This window comes from Erythrolamprus reginae, chromosome 1 (assembly GCF_031021105.1).
Source record: "Erythrolamprus reginae isolate rEryReg1 chromosome 1, rEryReg1.hap1, whole genome shotgun sequence".
Classification (NCBI taxonomy): Eukaryota; Metazoa; Chordata; class Lepidosauria; order Squamata; family Dipsadidae; genus Erythrolamprus; species Erythrolamprus reginae.
In genome coordinates this window covers 182,557,577-182,577,099 of record NC_091950.1, presented here as the reverse complement: position 1 = coordinate 182,577,099, position 19,523 = coordinate 182,557,577, and the positions used below count along the sequence as shown (strand labels likewise).

The 19,523-nt window shown below is 39.8% G+C and overlaps 1 protein-coding gene across 2 annotated transcripts in view; it reads left to right on the top strand.

Annotated features, from left to right (window-relative positions):
• ITGB6 (integrin subunit beta 6) overlaps positions 1-13,349 on the top strand; it is a 62,678-nt gene extending 49,329 nt beyond the window's left edge. For both annotated transcript variants that reach the window (XM_070731608.1, XM_070731609.1), the window contains 3 exons: positions 3,460-3,579; positions 6,093-6,259; positions 9,563-13,349. In XM_070731608.1, coding sequence (XP_070587709.1) covers positions 3,460-3,579; positions 6,093-6,259; positions 9,563-9,661 — 386 coding nt within the window. In that variant the 3' untranslated portion in view covers positions 9,662-13,349. The remainder of the gene's footprint in view (positions 1-3,459; positions 3,580-6,092; positions 6,260-9,562) is intronic.
• Positions 13,350-19,523: the final 6,174 nt, after the last annotated feature.

Below are 19,523 nucleotides of genomic sequence, written 5' to 3'. Positions count from 1 at the left end.
TCAGCAAAATCTGTAAACAAAAACACTAATGTGAAGAGACCAAACAAAAGTTAGCATGACATTGCTAAAGCAATAAAGTTACTTCTTCCAGAAAAATTGGGAGAGAGTGTCTTTAGAATAGTTTAGAAAAAGCCCCTTTCCCCATGGGAAATACTGTTGTTGAAAAAAAGGGTAAATAACTACTGGTATTTCCTATTCCCTTTTTCAGTACAATGAGTACAATGCCATATACAGTGGTACCTCAAGATACGAACCCCTCGTCTTACGAACAACTCGTGATACGAACCCGGGGTTCAGAAAATTTTTGCCTCTTCTTACGAACTTTTTTCGAATTACGAACTGGCGTTCGGAGACTGCTGGGAAGCCGCGCGGCTGTTTTAAAAGGTGACAGCCGGGCGGCGGGGCTTCCCAGAAGCCTCCCGAACGCCGGTTCGTAACGCGAACAAAGTTCGTAAGAAGAGGCAAAATTTTGCTGAACCCCGGGTTCGGTTCGGGAGGTTCCTGGAAAGCCCCCCAGGCCGGCTGCGACCTTTTAAAACACCCGTGCCGCTTCCCAGCTGTCTCCCGAAGCCGAACGCGGAAGTTCGGCTTTAGCGTTTGGCTTCGGGAGACAGCTGCGAAGCGGGGCGGGTGTTTTAAAAGGTCGCAGCCGGCCTGGGGGGCTTGCCAGCACCCCCCTGAACCCTGAACCCGGGTTCGGGGGGTGCTGGGAAGCCCCCCAGGCCAGCTGTCACCTTTTAAAACAGCTGCGCGGCTTCCCAGCAGTCGCCGAAAGCCGTTTTTTTGTGGGGGGTTTTTTGGTTGCACGGATTAATTGACTTTACATTGTTTCCTATGGGAAACAATGTTTCGTCTTACGAACCTTTCGTCTTACGAACCTCCTCCTTGCACCAATTAAGTTCGTATCATGAGGTATTACTGTATTTTAAAAAAATACAGATAAGTTCTGGTGCAACATGAAACTTACAAATCACTTTATTTAGAATGGCACCCGATAGAATGCCTCGCATGGCTTTAGATTTCACAGGAACTTTATTATTATTTTGAGTTGTATATTGATAAGACATGGAGTCTCTGGTATTATTGGCCTTGGGGGCTGCATTTTCAGGTTCCATTCTTATTTATATTGTCTGCTCCCTCATGCATATTCCAGCTTTTTTAAGCCACTTTAATAAACATCAAAAGGACTGTGTCTGAGGAAATTTAGGTGAAAGCATTGATTACTAAACTGGGAATACCTTACATTTCTTTTATCTGTGTTAGCTTGAAGTGCATTCTTTATTCCTGTCATGTGTACATGAGGTTAATTTTTTTTAATAGCAGCATTCTGTCAGCAATAAATGGCATTCCTCTTGAAAAGGATTAGTATTTTTATGTACACTGAAACATCATCTAGATATTCTGCTAGTAGCCAGTGTTCCCTCTAATTTTTGGGGTGGGTGGGCGGAAAAGTATAGTGTCTGAGCGGCAGTCCCTTCGGAACTGGGCGGCACAGAAATAATAAACAAACAAACAAACAAATAAAAAACCCACCCTGTTTTGCCTCAGAGAATTTCAAAATAAAATACTGTACTGTGTGTCTATAACAGTGAGCTCATAATAGGGCAACTCTATCAATATCAAAATGCCACTTAAATAGTTGAGCTAGTTTCAAACTAGATTTTGATTTTCTTTCTCTCTTCCTTACTCCCATTCTTTTTCTTTCTCTTTTCCTTCCTCTCTTTTTTCTATCTGTTTCTCTCTCTTCCTCTCTCTCTTCTTCCCTCTCACTCTTTCCCTCTCGGCTTCTGGGCAGGTTTGGAAAACTCTGAGTTGATGATGATTTTTAAGTGAGCGATTGCTCACTGCTCAGCTTAGAGGGAACTATGCTAGTAGCAAAAAGATAAAGAGGACATGTTTACTCTAATGAAGATTACAGGTAGTCCTCAACTTACGACCACAATCGAGCCCAAAATTTCTGTTGCTAAGTGAGACATGTCTTAAGTTAGTTTTGCCTCATTTTACGGTCCTTCTTGCCATATTTGCTAAGTGAATCACTGCAGTTGTTGAGCCATGATGGCGCAGTGGTTAGAGTACAGTACTGCAGGCTACTTCTGCTGATTGCTGGCTGCCTACAATTTGGCAGTTCAAATCTCACCAGTTCACAGTTGATTCAGCCTTCCATCCTTCCGAGATCAGTAAAATGAGGACCCAGATTGCTGGGGGCAATATGCTGATTCTGTAAACAGCTTACAGAGGGCTGTAAAGCACTGTGAAGCTGTATATAAGTCCAAGAGCTATTGCTATTGCTACCGGTAGTAACATGGTTGTTAAGTGAATCTGGCTTACCCACTGACTTGCATGTCAGAAGGTCACAAGACCCAGAGACACTGCAATCATCATAAGTACATGTCAGTTGCTAACCATATGTATTTTGCTCATGGGACCATGGGGATGCTGCAATGGTCACAAGTGCGAAAAATGGTCAAAAGTCACTTTTTTCAGTTCCATTGTAACTTGGAATGGTCAATAAACTGCTGTAAGTCAAGGACTACCTGTACTATATTCCCCTGATAGCTTTTGCAGCTCTCTTAGAAGCATTTCCAATTCAATAAATTTCCCATACTTGACCAATTTGGTGGTCACCACAGATTGGCAACACCTGGACCTTCTCATCTGATCAATGCAGAGTTTGGTTTGGTTTATTGTCATTGTACATAGTACAATGAAGATAAATGCCGTCTTCGGTGTACATTATATCTATAAAAATAAAAAAACAAGCATACATCCTTTACATTCTGTATAATTTAAATTGAAAACCCAATATTGCACTATACCGTAGAATTCAATAGGGTTATTGCCCTGGGATAGAAGCTGTTTTTCAGCCTATTTGACCTTGTTTTCATTATCCTGTACCGTCTGCCAGATGGTAATAGTTCAAAAAAAGAGTGCCCAGGATGAGATGGATCTTTAATAATGTTTTGAACTGTTTTAAGGCAGCAGGAGCTCTTCCAAAGAGGGGAGAGGGCAACCAATTATCTTCTGGGGCTGGGCAATGATGTTAAGCCTATGGAGCACTGTCCTATCTGCCCCTGTGCAATTGGCAAACCATACACAGATGCAGTAAGTTAAAATACTCCCTATGGTGCAGCGGTAGAAGGCCACCAGCAGTTTTTCATTCAGTTGTTGTTTCCTAAGAAGTCTTGGGTAGTATAATCTCTGCTGGGCCCTTTTGACCAGTGCTGCAATGTGAGTGGCCCAGGTCAGGACCTCTTTTATAATAACTAGAGTAACCAAAAAAAAAAGAAAAAGAGGAAACTGCCCCTCCGACATTAGAACAATTATCTGCCAGTCCTTTAGTATATTTCAAGCTTTGTTTCTTAGTGCCTGTTAAAAATAACCTGATGTTAGAAATTGCTTGATCTTCGTAATAACTGCCAGATATGTTTCTCTGTAAAATGGGTTTTTCCTCATCATCAGATATTACGGAAGATAAATGGGTTCGTTGTGTGCTACAAGGGAAAAATGAATCTGTTATCACATTTCTGATGACAGAAAATGAACAAGGGAAAGCCATCATTCACAACATAAAACAAAAAGGTAAGATACATTTAGCCTTGGTAAGGTAAGGAACGTTGGTGTAGATCAATGATGGTGAACCTTTTTTGGCTCAGGTGCCAAAAGGGTGTGTGCATGTGCGACAGCATGCACATTTGTGCCTACACCCATAATGCAATGCTCTCCCCCCACACATGCAAAAAAACCCGCACGCTTCCCCCTGTGCATGCACACAACCCCCTGCGCTGCTATCCCCCACATGCATACAGGCCTCATTGAAACCTCTGGACTTCCAGTTGGCCTGTTGGGCCATTTTTCGCCATCCCAGGGTTCAGGAACGCCTCCTGAAGGCTGAGGATGGCGAAAACAGCTGAAAATAAGGCTGACAATCAGCTGGAGCTGACATAAGGCAACAGCTTACATGGCCTCAGATTTAGCTCTGCATGCTATCTGTGGCTACTACCAGGGGTGGGCTACTACCTGGACCTGGGGGGGAATGCAGTGAGGTAGTGAAAATGGAGCTCCACCCTAGAGCACCCATTGAAAGAAGATGCAGGGTGTCCTGCATAAGCCACACCCACAGTGTGGTAGTAAAAAGTTTAGTAGTCCTTCCCTGATATGAACCCTCCTAACATATAGATCTGAAGGTCAGTGGTTCAAATCTCATCACCGGCTCAAGGTTGACTCAGCCTTCCATCCTTCCGAGGTGGGTAAAATGAGGACCCGGATTGTGGGGGCAATAGCCTTGCTCTGTTAAAAAAGTGCTATTGCTAACATGTTGTAAGCCGCCCTGAGTCTAAGGAGAAGGGCGGCATAAAAATTGAATAAATAAATAAATAAATATCCATTTCTGAAAAGGGCCGTCTGGAAAGGATTTATGACAACACACCATGACCAACTCTCCATGACCAATGCGCTGCACTCAATTTGCTGCAGGACAACCCTAATGTTACACAAATGTTGAAGAAATGAGAGGAATAAATTACCATATTTTTGGAGTATAAGACACACCTTAGTTTTTGGGAAGGAAAATAGGGAAAAGAATCTGCTTACCAGGTATTCATCTGGCTGGCCTTCTTTGTCTCGTCAGCTTCAGCACATTATTTTATACCCTGGTTAGGGCTTTAAAAAAACTTTATTTGGAGAGAGTAACAGTGAAAGAGCTTGCAAGCCCATAAGAGCTGGAAACATCATTAGCACCTGGAAAGAAACATTTGGAGGAAGTTAAAGCAATGGAAAAAAACCTGCAAAGATTTAGGGCTTGGAAAACATTCTTCACAGAGAGAAACAATGAAAGAGACTGCAAGGTAAGAGCTGGGAAGATCGTTAGCAGCTAGTTAGGGCTGGAAAAAAGCTACATTCAGAGTATAAGACGCATCAAAATTATCAGTCTCTATTAGAGAGGAAAAAAGTGAGTCTTATACTCCAAAAATATGGTAATTAAAAAAAGGATGTCAAAGGAAAGACAAAATGAAACGTGAATGGCAAAAATTAAAATAATATTTTAATTATTGTAGATAATTAAGTTGAACTGCTGCATTGTGCTTCAGCAAGTTGTCCTGTGGAGAGGTGGCCGTGGTAAGTTGTCTGTGGCTGCAGTGAGATAGTTGTTAAGTAAATTTTGGCCCTTTTATGACCTGTGTTGCCATGATTGTTAAGTAAATCGCAGCAGTTGTTAACACGGTTGTAAAGTAAATCTGGCTTTCCCCATTGATTTTGCTTACTGGAAGATCACAAAAGGTGATCACATGACCCCAGAACATTGCAACAGTCATAAATATCTGACCGGTACATCTGAATTTTGATCATATGACCATGGTGATGTTGCAACACTTATAAGTGTGAAACGCAGTTATAAATAAGTCACTTTTTTCAATGTCATTGTAGCTTCAAACAATCTGTAAATGAAAGGTTGTAAGTCGAGGACTATGTGTATGCCTTTCCTGAAAGTTTTTCTGCAGAATATTAAGTCTCTGTCCCAATGTTTCATTTAACACTGTTAAGAAGGTTTTGATGCATAAAGTTCAATAGTGATGAGCAAATTCCTTCTACAGTATCTTTCTGTTTATGGCTCCCAGACTCTAAGCCAACATATTTTAATAAAATGAAGTATAAGAGGCAGCTTGCCTCCTAAAATAGGCCTATTCCTGTGGCCAGTCATAAATATGGCAAGGAACATGCTCGCCAATGTTAAGGTATTGTTTGTTTGTTCAATCTTTCATTTGTTCTAGATCTCCTAAAAGCTGACACACTTATTTTTTATGCATGAGTGGTTTACATATAGCTCATCTCTACATACATGAATGAAGCATCTATCATACATGCCAATGCTGTGTGTGTACTTTGGGATTTAAGCCATCTTTAAATAAAACCTATACAAAAATTAAAAATTCACAACAACTTTCCAAATTTGGCCTTCTAATATTTCCAGGATTCTGATAATTATAGATAAAAGTAACATTTAGCTATGCTGCAAGTTTCTTCCTTTTTTCCCATATTAATAGCTATTTATTTATTTAACAGTTTTCATTATTGTCGCTCTTTTTTCCCTACAGATTATCCACAACCTCCAAATATTACAATGATTATGTTGGGGGTTTCTACTGCAGTAGTCGTCACTGGGATTGTATTACTTTCTATGTGGAAATTGTTTATTTCATTTGAAGACCGTAAAGAAGTCGCTAAATTTGAAGCAGAGAGGTCGAAGGCCAAATGGCAAACGGTACATTTAAAAAAAACCCCACACAATTCATGACAAGAGTCTTCGGAGAGGGGCGGCATACAAATCTAAATAATAATAATAATAATAACAACAACAACAACAATAACAACAATAATAATAACTAGATAAAAATTGCTACTGTGACCATAGTAGAGCCAGTTAGATGTAGTGGTGAAAATGCTGGCCTAGTGACTGTGGTATACAGAGAAGTGGTGAGAGTACACAGCTTTGGGGAGGCCCCGTGCTAATTGTATAGTATCTGATGTGATTTTGCCTAGTTTCACCTGCTGCTTCCTGTCTGTTAGGAAGCTTGTGATCCACTTACAAGTGTGTTCAGGTATCACTAGTTGATTTAGTTTAGTTAAAATAATGTCCGATATGATGTTATTGAATGCTGAACTAAAGTCTATAAAGAGGACCCTTGCGTAGGTTTTTGGAGATTCAAGATGCTGTAGGATGTAGTGCAGAGCCATATTAACAGCATCATCTGTCGATTTGTTTGCTCAATATGCAAATTGCAGGTGGTCTAACAGTGGATCTGTGATGGTTTTCAAGTGGGACATCACTAGCCTTTTGAAGGTTTTCATAACTACAGATGTTAATCCTAACCCTAACACCAATGCTAGGGGAGAGAAAGAGAGAAAGACTGACAGCCAAATAGACAGACATTTCAACTAGAAATGGAATTGTGCAGCTGGCAAGTTTGGAGTAGAAGACAGAAGGGAAGGAAAGAGAAGAGAAGGCAATGACTCCTTTATTGCAACAGAACTGGAATCAGAGGAAGAATTATCTGCCTCACGCAGCCTCATGCAACTGCTATGGCCTAGAGGTGGAACTCTTGCCTCACAATTAGGAGGTTGTGAGTTCAGTCCTAGGTAAAGGCAGATGTAAGGTCTCCTCTTGGGCAGAGGTTTGGGCTAGATGACCTGCAAGACCCCATCCAACTCTGTTGATCTGTTAAACACTTCTCTCTTACCTGTGGGTTTTCGTACGTGCAGAACTTCTGTTGTGCTTTGTGGCCAACAATGGGTAACCAGGGGTTGCAAACACAGTCCAATCCTCTTTAAGCCAGCAGAATTTCCTCCCAATTCCATGCTGAATAGCAGCTTCAGTGTTGCCATGCAGAAGAGCCCTTAGTGTTAAATCAGAAGCTGGAGGCCAAGGAAGATTAACAGCTCTTTATTAGGCAACAGGAACAGTAGAAGTGACCAGCTCGCGCCAAGGTTTCCCTTGGCTGCATTTAAGCCAATCAGCGGTCACTTTTATTTAAAGGTACAAACATAACACTTAGTATCCAGTAGCCATTGATAAGACCTGTCCTCCGTGATTTTCTGTAATCTTTTACAGTCAATCAGAATAGTGGCCATCACCGTGTTTAATACCAAAATAAATTTAAACTTTGCTCATGTACTATGCAAAGAAGAACTCCCTTTGTCTGTTCTAAACCTCCTCCTTATCTGCTGTAATCACTGGATATTGTTATGACAAAGGATGAAAAACATCCCTGCCCATTTTATGCCATGCGTGGTTTTATCAACCTAGAAGCCGATCTCCAACACTCCATCAATCTTTTTCTAAGTCTAAGAGTCCCAGGTGATATAATGCCTCCAGCTGGACAGATGCAAGAATGCATTGCAATCATTCCCAAAAACTTGAATCCTCAATACTTTTTGTTATGTCTACAAAACATAAAAGCATTTATTTTAAAACATAGAAGCATTTATTTTGGATAAACAGTACCTGTAAAAAGTTATTTGTTTTGGTAAATGTTTAGTATAAATGTATGCGGGTTTTGCCAACATAAGACCCCAACCACACACAAGAATACATTTCCCACATCTCCAGATGCACAGCAAATGGAACTTAAACAGCCTGGGGGGAGGGCAGTGTTACTCCCAGTTCGGACCAGTTCTTAGAACTGGTAGTGCTGGTGGCAGGAGGCTCCGTCCACCTATCTGGGACACTTATGCACATGTGCGGAAGCGGCGTGCAGGCACGAACCAGAGGCAAAATATTTTACAACCGACCACTGGAACAGTCCCAAGGAGCCACAATTTCCCCTCTTCTTTAAGTGCCTTTCCACTGGTATCTGCTACAACTGCAGCCCATGTTTCTTTGGGGCAGGTTGGATTACAGGGTTTAGTGATTGTTGTCTAGACAATTTTGCCAACAACTTTGGCTGGCATCTTCGGAGACAAGGTGGTTTGCTAGGCAGACTCCAGACAACTGAGCAGGCATGGAGTGGGTTTATGTCTTTGTAGCCAGGTAACTTGACTTCTGAGCTAGTTCCTTGTGGAACTTCTGGAAATCTGTTACCTAGACCAGCAGCCCAAACCTTTTGGACACCAGGGACTGGTTCTGCGGAGAGAGGTTTTTCCACAGATTGGAGGGGGCGTGATTTTGTGTACTGACTGCATCCTGAAGATGGAGCCTAGTTTCTGGCAAGCCGTGGGTTGGGAACCTCTGACCTAGACCAGAAACACTAAACGCTGAAGTTCAACACTGTCCAACAGATACTGGATATGAAAGCCTGCACCATCTGGTTTTATGTTTTGATTCATAATGTTGAGCAGCTGATTCCCCTCACCCCATTCCTATTGCAATGGTGTGCAAACAGCAATGGGATTGAAAAGAAAGATCAGCACCCATTTTGCTTTTCATTGTGAAATGTTTTTAGTATGAAGAGGCTGGGATTAAGATTTTGCTGTTGAATTATTGTGACGGAATCCCAGGAAGAGACAATGTCTAGCTATGTCCATATTACTGTTTGGTTTTAACAATTAATAATTGTTAAATCAATATTGAGTATTTTGAAGACCGTGAAAGACTTTTTCTTAAAGCCACACTCATTAGCAAATTATGAATCACACCCCACCCCAAATCATGTTAAAGTTAAAGGTTCCCTTTGCACATATGTGCTAGTCGTTCCTGACTCTAGGGGGCAGTGCTCATCTCCGTTTCTAAGCTGAAGAGCCAGCACCGTCCAAAGACGTTTCATATGGCCAGCACGACTACATGCCTAAGTCACACGGAATGCTGTTGCCTTCCCACCAAGGTGGGCCCTATTTTTCTACTTGCATTTTTACATGCTTTCGAACTGCTAGGTAGGGCAAGTAATAGGAGCTCACTCCATTATGTAGTGCAAGGGATTTGAACCACCAAACTGCCGATCTTTTCTGATCAACAAGGTCAGCGTCTTAGCTACTGAGCCACATCCCCTTGCTGATATATTGTTTGTTTAATTAAGCCACAAAACCAGAGGTGAAATATTCTGTTACATATAGTGTTTATCTTCTTTTCTAGGAAACGAACCCCCTCTACAGAGGCTCCACAACAACTTTTGAGAACGTAACATACAGGCAAAAAGAAAGGCAACGTGGCAGTCCTGCCAATGCATACTAATAATTCAAAATTCTGAAGAAAACAGTTCTGGAAATCTTTTATTTTTTAAAAAAAGGAAGTTTGCCTTGTTTTCTTCTAAATTGGTTTGGATGGTTCTAGTAAAGCCACTATGGTGGCGTGAAAGTTTTAAGGTGAGACCATATGTGTACTTTTAAAAGTTGGACTGTTTGGGAACCAGGCAGGGAACTGAACAGCAGTACAGGCGATTAAATGACAAAAAAAAACATCTGGCCATGTAGAAATGAACCAATTAAACATGACATGAAAATAATATCTGGTGCAATTTTGCTGTAATGAGATTTGGGGATTGGCCTGAATGACCTTTCCAGAAACCCATTTCAAGTATTCCTTCTGATCTCAAAGTAATTCAAGATGTTAGAACAAACCATCTTCTCAATCTCTGCTAAGGAGTATAGTTCAGTCAGTTTTGTCAGTCCCACTCAGCATTTTACTGCAAGTTTTAAGATATATCTGCAGAGTATTTGCACCTTAAATATTGCCAGATAAAGAAACTGATTTCAGTTTTAAAAGAAAGTAAGTGTTGGGAGAGAAAAGTGTTCGTGATTTTTTAATAAAGTACCCAGCACTCACAGCTGTATTCTGCACCATAGTGCAATCTTACGTATTCTGTTTAGAAATCCCATGATAAGTAGAGTTTTCTATGAAATATTTAGCCCTCTAGACTAGAGGTTGATGGATTAAGGAGAACGTTGAATGATAAATGAAGATGAATGAAGGTGTTGGTGAGGGATATGATGCTGACTAAGAACACAATATGTATGGCCACTATATTTTTTTCCTCTGGTACCTTTCAGATTCTTCAACCATTTGATTTTTGTATTGTATCCAATGGCATCTCTTTGGTGAACAGCCATTTGGCTCTCTAGGGCAGGGGTGAACAACCCACGGCTCTGGAGCCACATGTGGCTCTTTCATCCCTCTGCTGTGGCTCCATGTCACTCAAAATACTGCCAATGTGTGATGCACAATTTATTAAGCTTTTCAACCTTTGGTAGGCCAACCATGGATAAATCCAAGAAAAGAAAAATTTCAGAGGAAAATAGAATCTTTAATTCAACTATATATGCTAGTTTTGTGGCCACTCAGGAAATACTCAGGCAGCAGAAGAGTTTTGTGGCTCCCGGTGTTTTCTTTTCTGTGGGAAATGGGTTTGAATGGCTCTCTAAGTGTTTAAGGTTGCCGACCCCTGCTCTAGGTCAACCAAAATACATACCTTGTGCTTTCCAAATTACAATTTATCTAATGACCCTAAACATTGAGGACCCATGATTAAGGGAGTTGCTTTTTTCCCAAATATCTAAATAAGATTTAATACAGTGGGTCTCTGTAAGATTTGCTATACTTATGGTTTTTGATAATGCAAGTTTTAATTTTTAAAAAAAATCAAAATATGTGTGTTTGTTTTATCCTGAAGAATGTTCGATAATGGTGATGGGAGCTTTTACTATGAATGTACTGTGCATTTAAGACACTGGAAATGTTTGTTGTTTTTACTGAAATGGTTTTGACCTAAGGCTGGACCTAAAATAAGGCAAAAACATTATCAGTACCATAATATTATTATTACTCCTTGGAGTCATTTGGCATTATTTTCTAATATGCAAATAGAACACTATTTTAAAAAAGGAATGTTATGTTACATTTTTAATATGTTTGATACGTATTTTTAAAATTGTTTTCACATAGATTCTGTGATATAAAATGGATAAGTAAAAGAAAGTCAAATATTTTGACTGACATTGATTTTTATAAACTCTGATATCTATAGGCTGGTCTACATTTTACCTCTGCATGTTATATGAACCAGCTGGTGAGATTAACTTATAGGTAATCCTTGACTTATGACCATTTATTTAGAGACCATTTGAAGTTACAATGGCACTGAAAAAAGTGACTAATGGCTGGTTCTTGCACATGTCCAGTGCAACAGCCTCATGTTACTTGAGTGCTATTCAAGCACTTGACAATGGGATATATTTATCAATGTTACATTGTTCCAGGGTCATGTGATCACTATTTGTGACCTTCTTAGCTGTGATGACCCAGGGCATAGCACAAAGGCAACACAGCTAGAAAACCCTTTATTGGTACCAACTTTGTCCCCAATGTCCCATTTTCTGTCCGTCCTGGAAAAAAGCCCTCCAACAAACCTTCAGCAGCTTCTGGCCACTGATACTCCAATCCAAGCAGAAATGCTGCAATCAATCACTCCATTAGGGCAAGATAATGAGTCCCAGAAGTGAAGAATTCATGTCAATAATTACAGGAAGACAAGATAAGCACACAGAAGCATGACAATAATTCAGTCAGGAGCAATGCCAGGAATGCAGGCCACAATTCTTAACACGATATGAATTCAGTGTTTGTTATCGACAAACACCCCGCCCAACTGCCTCTCCTTTAAACTCCATCCCCAGGTGTGCCCTGTGAAGGGAATTGGGGCCCTTCCTCATAAACTACACAACCCACATTGCTCTCTTCTGTGTTCTTCCCTGCACACCCTAGGATGAGAAGGGGGAGGGCCTTGGTCTTCATCTGAACCCCCTTTCCCTTGTTCTACCTGTCCCCTGCTCTGCCCAGCCTAACCTTCCCTTTCCCTAATTTCCTCCACAGTCAATGGAGCCACTCTCCCACTCTCTGTCAGCTGTTTGTCTTCCATCCCAGTTTCAAACTCGGACAGCTGGTTTCTGACAAGCAGTCAATAGGGAAGACAACAAAGAATGTCACAAATCATTATCATGTGCGGTCTCACTTAAAATTTGCAGCATGTTGCTTAAACACGTAATGACTATACCATTTAATGAAAATGCTCTGATCACAACTGTGGTTATAAGTTAAGAACTAACTGTAAACTATGGCTTAACTCACTAAAGTTAAACATAAAGTACAACCATTTTGACTATTTTGAAATTGATTTTTAAGCCATCCTCCCCTGGTCAACTTACTGTTCTTGCATAGATGACCCCATTTGTAGGGGACTGGAGGCTAAAACATATGAAGAATGGTTGTAGGAATTGGGTATGTCTAGTTTAATGAAAAGAAGAACTAGGGGTGACATGATAGCAGTGTTGCAATATTCAAGGGGCTGCCACAAAGAATGGATCACCTATTCTCCAAAGCACCTGAAGGCAGAACAAGAAGCAATGGATTGGAAACTAATCAAAGAGAAAACCAACGTAGAACTAAGGAGACATTTCCTGACAGTTAAAATAATTAATCAGTGGAACAACTTGCCTCCAGAAGCTGTGGATTCTCCATCACTGGAGGTTTTGAAGAAGAGCTTGGCAATCCTTTGTATGAAATAGTTCGGGGTTTCCTGGTTGAGCAGGAGGATGGACTAGAAGATCCAAGGTCCTTTCCAACTCTCTTGTCTGTTATTCTATTCTGCTAACCTGTGATTAAAATTGTTTATTTATTGTTTCTGATTTAGTGGGTCACTGTAGATTTCCCAGAGGTGGCTCCTTTCTTTCTTTTCTCAGCAGCCCAGAGCTATCTTTCAATAAAGAGCTATCTTTCTCTAAATAAAGCTGAGGAATCAGAAAGCGGGATTGTACATCAGTCAGACTGCCTTTCCTCATGCTATGAAAGAGGTACATTACCCAAGTGGTTTTCTGCAACATGTCTATTCAGTTTGTAAATGATAAAAATAAATGCTTAAGTTTAAAAACGTGACTAAATGAGCTAATTATTATCCACTTTTGCAAAACGTGTAATATACAGCAGTTGTACATACTGTACGTATTTCTATGTATGTGTAAAGAAACCTACACAATTTTATTGAAAAAAATATTGTAATAAAAACTAATACAAGATAATCTTAGACATAGAAAGAGAGAGAAAGGAAAAAAGGAAAAGGAAAGAGTAAAATAAGGAAAAAGAAAACAAATATATAAAGAAGTGGCTTTCAATCTCCACCATGTATAATCAACTTTTGTAGCTCTTTACCGCTATAAGTTTTCCAACAGATATTTCTTCTTCCCTTAACTCATCCCTTAGCTGTAAGTAAATCCATAAAGTATCAACTTTTTTATCCAAGTATCAGCAAAAAGCCTATAAAGAGTTGCCAGAATTTGATAAAAACATTTATTTTAACCTTGATCAACTAAACCAACTTTATACTCCTTCCTTTTACTTCTCAAAAACTTTATCTTTAATTCAGTCAAATATTGTCATAGAATTCTTTTGTCCAATAAGACAAACCAGGATCCATTCTCAGGGGTGGGCTACTGCCCGGACCAGGGGGGAATGCAATAGGGTAGTGAAAATGGAGATCCACCCCAAAACACTCAATTTGCACTGAAAGATGTTGAAAGAAAAGGCAGGCCATCTTGCATAAGCCATGCCAACAGTGTGGTAGTAAAAATTTTGTAAGCCCTTCACTGATCCATTGAGTCAGTGTTTCAGAGATATTCCTTCCTTCATCCCTCCCTCCCTTCCCTTTCCAGCTACGTGGTTGCTGCTGGGTAGAAGTTGTGGGATTGTGTAAGTGGCTAGAACATTGAAAATGAGAATTACATGACCCCAGTTCTATGGTCTGGGTCCTGAACTAGCAGAAGCCTGGCCGTGCTGAAGAAGCTACAACTTTTCCAAATTTGATTTTCTTCATAGAAATGGATTCCAGAATTCCATAAGTTAGTTCACTTGAGATGCCTTGATTGAAAACATTTTGCTCTATTACGCACCATTTCACCACTTAAAGATTACTGACATGAGAATTTTAGCAGTATATAGATTCTTCTTTGTCCCATTGCATAGCCTTCTTTGGGCTTTAACAAAGCAAATCTAATTAAAAAAAACATTATCCAAGTCATTCTTTTCATTTATCATTTGCATTTCCCTTTTAATTTTTAAAACTTAAGCCAGGTTCCTATGTATATCCAGTACAGAGTCCTTATCGGGGTCATTCTCTTGGCTTTTTACCTGTACTTCCATTTTAAAAGCCTTTTCTGTAAGCTACATGTTTTAAATCCAATATTTTTTATTGTACTATTTTGGCATCAAGCAACATTTGTTCATTCCTTCATTAACTTCCTTTAGAAATGGTAGATCCATAGAAGCAGATATTGTTACTGATATTGTTGATGGGAGACAGCTATCCTGTGGTCTCCTCAAGAGGAATAGGGATTCCTTTTGCAGAGAATCTTCAAAGAACTGCTTTACTCACTGGTTCTTCAGTCTTTTTTCTGGTCTTCATCTCTGCTCTCTCGGAAACATGTTTAGTTCACCATGTTCTCCACGAGAACTCCATATTTCGATAGTTCTACCATGTCTTTCAACAGGTGTATGAGAAGAGTTGGAGCCAAACATAGAACTAAAGAAACAGCAAGTGTGAAAAGTCATCATCTGTCAAAAATGTATTCTCGGGTAAGCGGTTCACATCTCAGCATTCAAGTATCTGTTTGGTTGGTTGATTCAACAGGATGATTAGAAGACTCACAGTGAAATATCTATGGATGCTATTCATAATTTTATACACAATATCAAATTATAAAAACAGTATGTCAATAGCTCCAATAACACCATTGTGACATAAATGTTATATTACTCTTTAAAGGCAATTGATGTTCTACTTGGCCATTTTGCATGTGTTTGCTAAGCCACAATGTGGCTTAATTTTGGCTTTATGCAAACCCATTGTGGATTAGCAGTTGGTATGTTGGGTGAGCCAGCTAATGTGAAACAGAAAGCTAGGTTATATTCATAGATCCAGCAGAGATATTTTTATGTTTTATAAGTATGAAAACATTTTAAAAGAAATAGCTCCTCTTCCAAATGCCAAATTGTATGCCCAAGGCCATATTCTAAACAGATTATAGGCGTTTCATAACCATTCAATTAAATACAATGAAATATTATTCCTTTATAATTTCTCTGTGGTATTAAAAATATCAATTTAACAGCAAATTTTTGAACAACCCCTTGAACCATATGCAACATGGCAAGATGTATATGGACCTGTATATGGACTCCAGATCATGGACCAGTTTTATACTTCTGGAAAGTTGGAAAAGGATAAAATCTAATATTTGCTTTTTGTAATTCTGTAGTGGATGAAAGGGATTCTTATTTTTTATTGCATTTATATGCCACCCAGTTCCCAATGGATTTTGAGAGGCCATAGATCTTTTAAATATTCTCATGTGATAGCTGCTTTCTCTTCTGTGAGTATAATTATGTGATTACAAGGAAGGATTAGAGTTTGAGGAAAATAAAATTAGAAGGTTCTTTGCTATCAGATATTTGATTTGAACTCCCTCTGGAAGTTGAAACATGGCCCCATGCTACAAGGGCTTTAAAGATCAACCCCAGCATCTTGAATTGGAAGCACACTGGCAACTAAGGCAGCTTGCACAGAGCTGTAACATGTATTCCACCAGAAAAATACATAACTGCTCGCACCATTGCATTTTGCACATGCTGAAGTTTCCAATATTTTTTTAAAAAACTACCTTACACAAAGCATATTGCAATAGTCCAATTGAGAAATGATCAAGGCAGGAGTGACTATGAATACGGCATGTTGATAGGTCAAGTTTAGATTTCATTGAATGCCAGCAGATATTTTAACCATCTCTTCTGTTTCATCTCCCTCAACTTCTCTGTAAGCAATGGGGACTGACAGGATCCATAACAGGAGAGAGGCCACATAAGTGTGATCCAATTCAATGCTCCTTTATTTCAAGTGCAACCAAGACCTTTGAAGAACCATGTAGCAGATAATAATAATGCCCAGCTTCCTCTGAAATCTCTCTGGCTCCATCAGACCCCAGTGATGGATCAGTCTAAAGCAGGGGCTTTAGGCCCATGGGCCAGATACAGTCTGTGATGTGGTCAAATCCGGCCCCTTACATTTTCCAGGATGGCTCCACATTGGAAAAGCTTGGCTTTGGCCCAGTCTACTTGGTGCAAAGAGGAAACATGCCAGCAGTTTGAGAAGTGGCGTCAAGCTGGTCATGCCCATCCAGTTGGCCGCACCCACCTAGTTGGCCACACCCACCCAGTTGGCCACGCCCACCCAGTTGGCCACACCCCCAAAGTCAACTACAGCCCTGATGTGTTCCTCAATGAAACTGAGTTTGACACCCTGGTCTGAAGGGTTCAACTGCTCTGCAATGGTTTGCAGTACCAGAGAATCTCCCAGTAATCAAGGTGTGATACGACCATGACAAGGGAGCTCTCCCAATTGCAGATAACTGCTCTGACATGATGTGATACTGTCCTACTGTCAAGTTCTGGATGATCTGGGATAGGCACATGGCTGTCATGGTGGCCATGACCTGTCTTAGACCGCATTCCCCGGGAAGACAGATTGAAGACCCCCAAGACCATGCATCTGGGGAACTCCACTGCCAATCCAGAGGCAGAGTCAAAGAGCTGAGACAAGGTGATTGCTATGCAGTGGGGAGACTAGTACAACAGTGACAATCCCAACTGATCCCGAGTGCCCAACTTAATGAACAGGGTCTCATATCCAGTGACTGGTGGGGCAACACCTCTGAAAAGCTGCAACTAACCACCAACCCTGCCCCAGGTTTTCAACTGGGGCCACACATGAAAACTAGCTGGACATAACTTCAAAAGTCCTTTGGGGCTCAAAGGGTCTTGGTAATACATGTGACTTTACACAGTCATTTCATGTGACTGGGCCCCATTATTCAGGTCTAGAAAGCTCTGTGGAAATAAAAATGTGTAAGTAAAGAAATTTTTCTTTCAACCACATGAGGACTTAAGAAACACCTTCGTGGTCAAATTTGGGTGATTTATATATGTACCTGTTCAGTTCCTTTCTTTCCTTCCTTGATTGTTCAGGTTGTTTATAGATCATTAAATAGCCGCAGCTTTGCAGGCTGGTCATAAGCAGTAGTCGGTTGGATTGGGCTAATCCATGCCGATAGTTCAGCCTGCTATTCTATGGTTTTGAATATTGTAGCGGACAGCACAGTGGTAGCGGCACCAGATTGCGCAATTTGCGCGTGGTCTCTATGGTGCCAGTCCTATGGGCGCCGCCATCTTTTTTCTTCAATTTTTCATATTTTTGCTTTGTGTGCATGCACAGAAGCAAAATCGTGCAAGGGGATGCGTGCATGAGCGAGATTTCTGTGATTTTTTGTCCCTTTGCACATGAGCAGAAGCAAAAACACGCTGGGATGCACATGCAAAGCGCACGCACGCCCACACACAAGAGAACCAAAGCTGTGCACGCAGTGCACCAGTAGCAATGGTAATGGCAATGTGCCCCTGGTCATAAGTACCCCTGGTTCAACACCATAATAATTCTGAACGATTGCTCATAATTAGAGGACTAGCCATATATATGTTATACCAATGCTTCTAATGTTAAGACTTGTAGTAAAACATTTAACCTGATTTTATTTTATAGATCAATATAATTAAACACAAACTTTCTACAAACCGTATTTACAAATATATTCTCTAGATTCTCTATTGTACAACCATTTCCTGAAATGTTTGTTTTGGAGTAGGGGGGTTGTCTCTCAAAAGAGTTAATATATTTTTGCTTTTCTCTCCCTTATCTACATTTCGCCATAAATCCTATTATTTTATATCTACTTAGAGGATCTGAGAGTAACTAGTTTACTCTCTGAATTAATTATTTAGACAGAAAGATATTTCTTCATATTTTCAACTTGATATCTAATCAATATCTAGTATTTTCTTTCCTTATTTGCCATGAAGCATTGAAGATAAGGCACTGTCATTTTATTTCATTGTAATAGTGAAGCCCAAGCAAGTGCTAGACAAATCTTCATAATTTCCCTTACCAATAACTATACATTTTAATAGTATGGATCACATGTTCTCTTTCATGTTTAAATCTTCATCTTAAGAGTATTTCTGTCATTTAGATTAAGTTTCAGCTTTTTCTCCCTCACTCTTCATAAAACTATATAGAGAAACAAATTCTGCAGTCTCTATTGAGTAGATAGAAATGAGAAGTGGTGGAGCAGAATATTATCTGAATATTGATGACACTTCAAAACAGTAATTTTCTCTTATTATTTTACTAGGATCGTTAAAAAAAATGTAACTATGATGTGGAACCAAAATCTGGTCAGCACTATCTTTTCAGATAATCCTCATTTTGAGGACTGTAAAAATGGGAGAACCTAGTCCATATATAATGCAGAAAAAAACTTGCCCCCAAATGGCTATTTTAAATAGTTACCTGAAACCACAGCATCTCAACATTTCCCTCTACTGAGGTCTCATTTCCCCCGCCCCAAACTACAGGACCTTCATAATCTGTCAAGAAGCACAGATAGTCCTCCAATTATAACCATATTATTATTATTATTATTATTATTATTATTATTATTATTATTAATTAGATTTGTATGCTGCCCCTCTCCGAAGACTTGTTTAGTGACTGATTGTAGTAACAAATGGCATTGAAAAAAATGACCTACAACAGATTTTCTACAACCATTATAGTATCCCCATGGTCATGTGATTTAAATTTGGACACTCTACAATTGCCATATATGACGGTTGCAATGTCCCAGGGTCATGTGATCACCTTCCCAGCCAGATTTTTAGCAACGTCAATGCGAGAAGCCAGATTCACTTACTGACTGTGTGATTCACTTAACAGTGGAAATGTGTTCATAAAATCGGGTAGGATTCATTTAAACCCCTTGCTTAACAGAAATTCTGGCCCCAGTTATGGCTGTATGTAGAAGACTATCACTATGTCCATCCACAGCTGAGATACTTTCCATTTTAAAAGACTTTGTATGCATTTATTTCTTAAGCACACTTTGATTCCTAAGGTCTTCTACTACTGTATAAATATTTAGTTGTTGAAATTGCAAGAAGTATT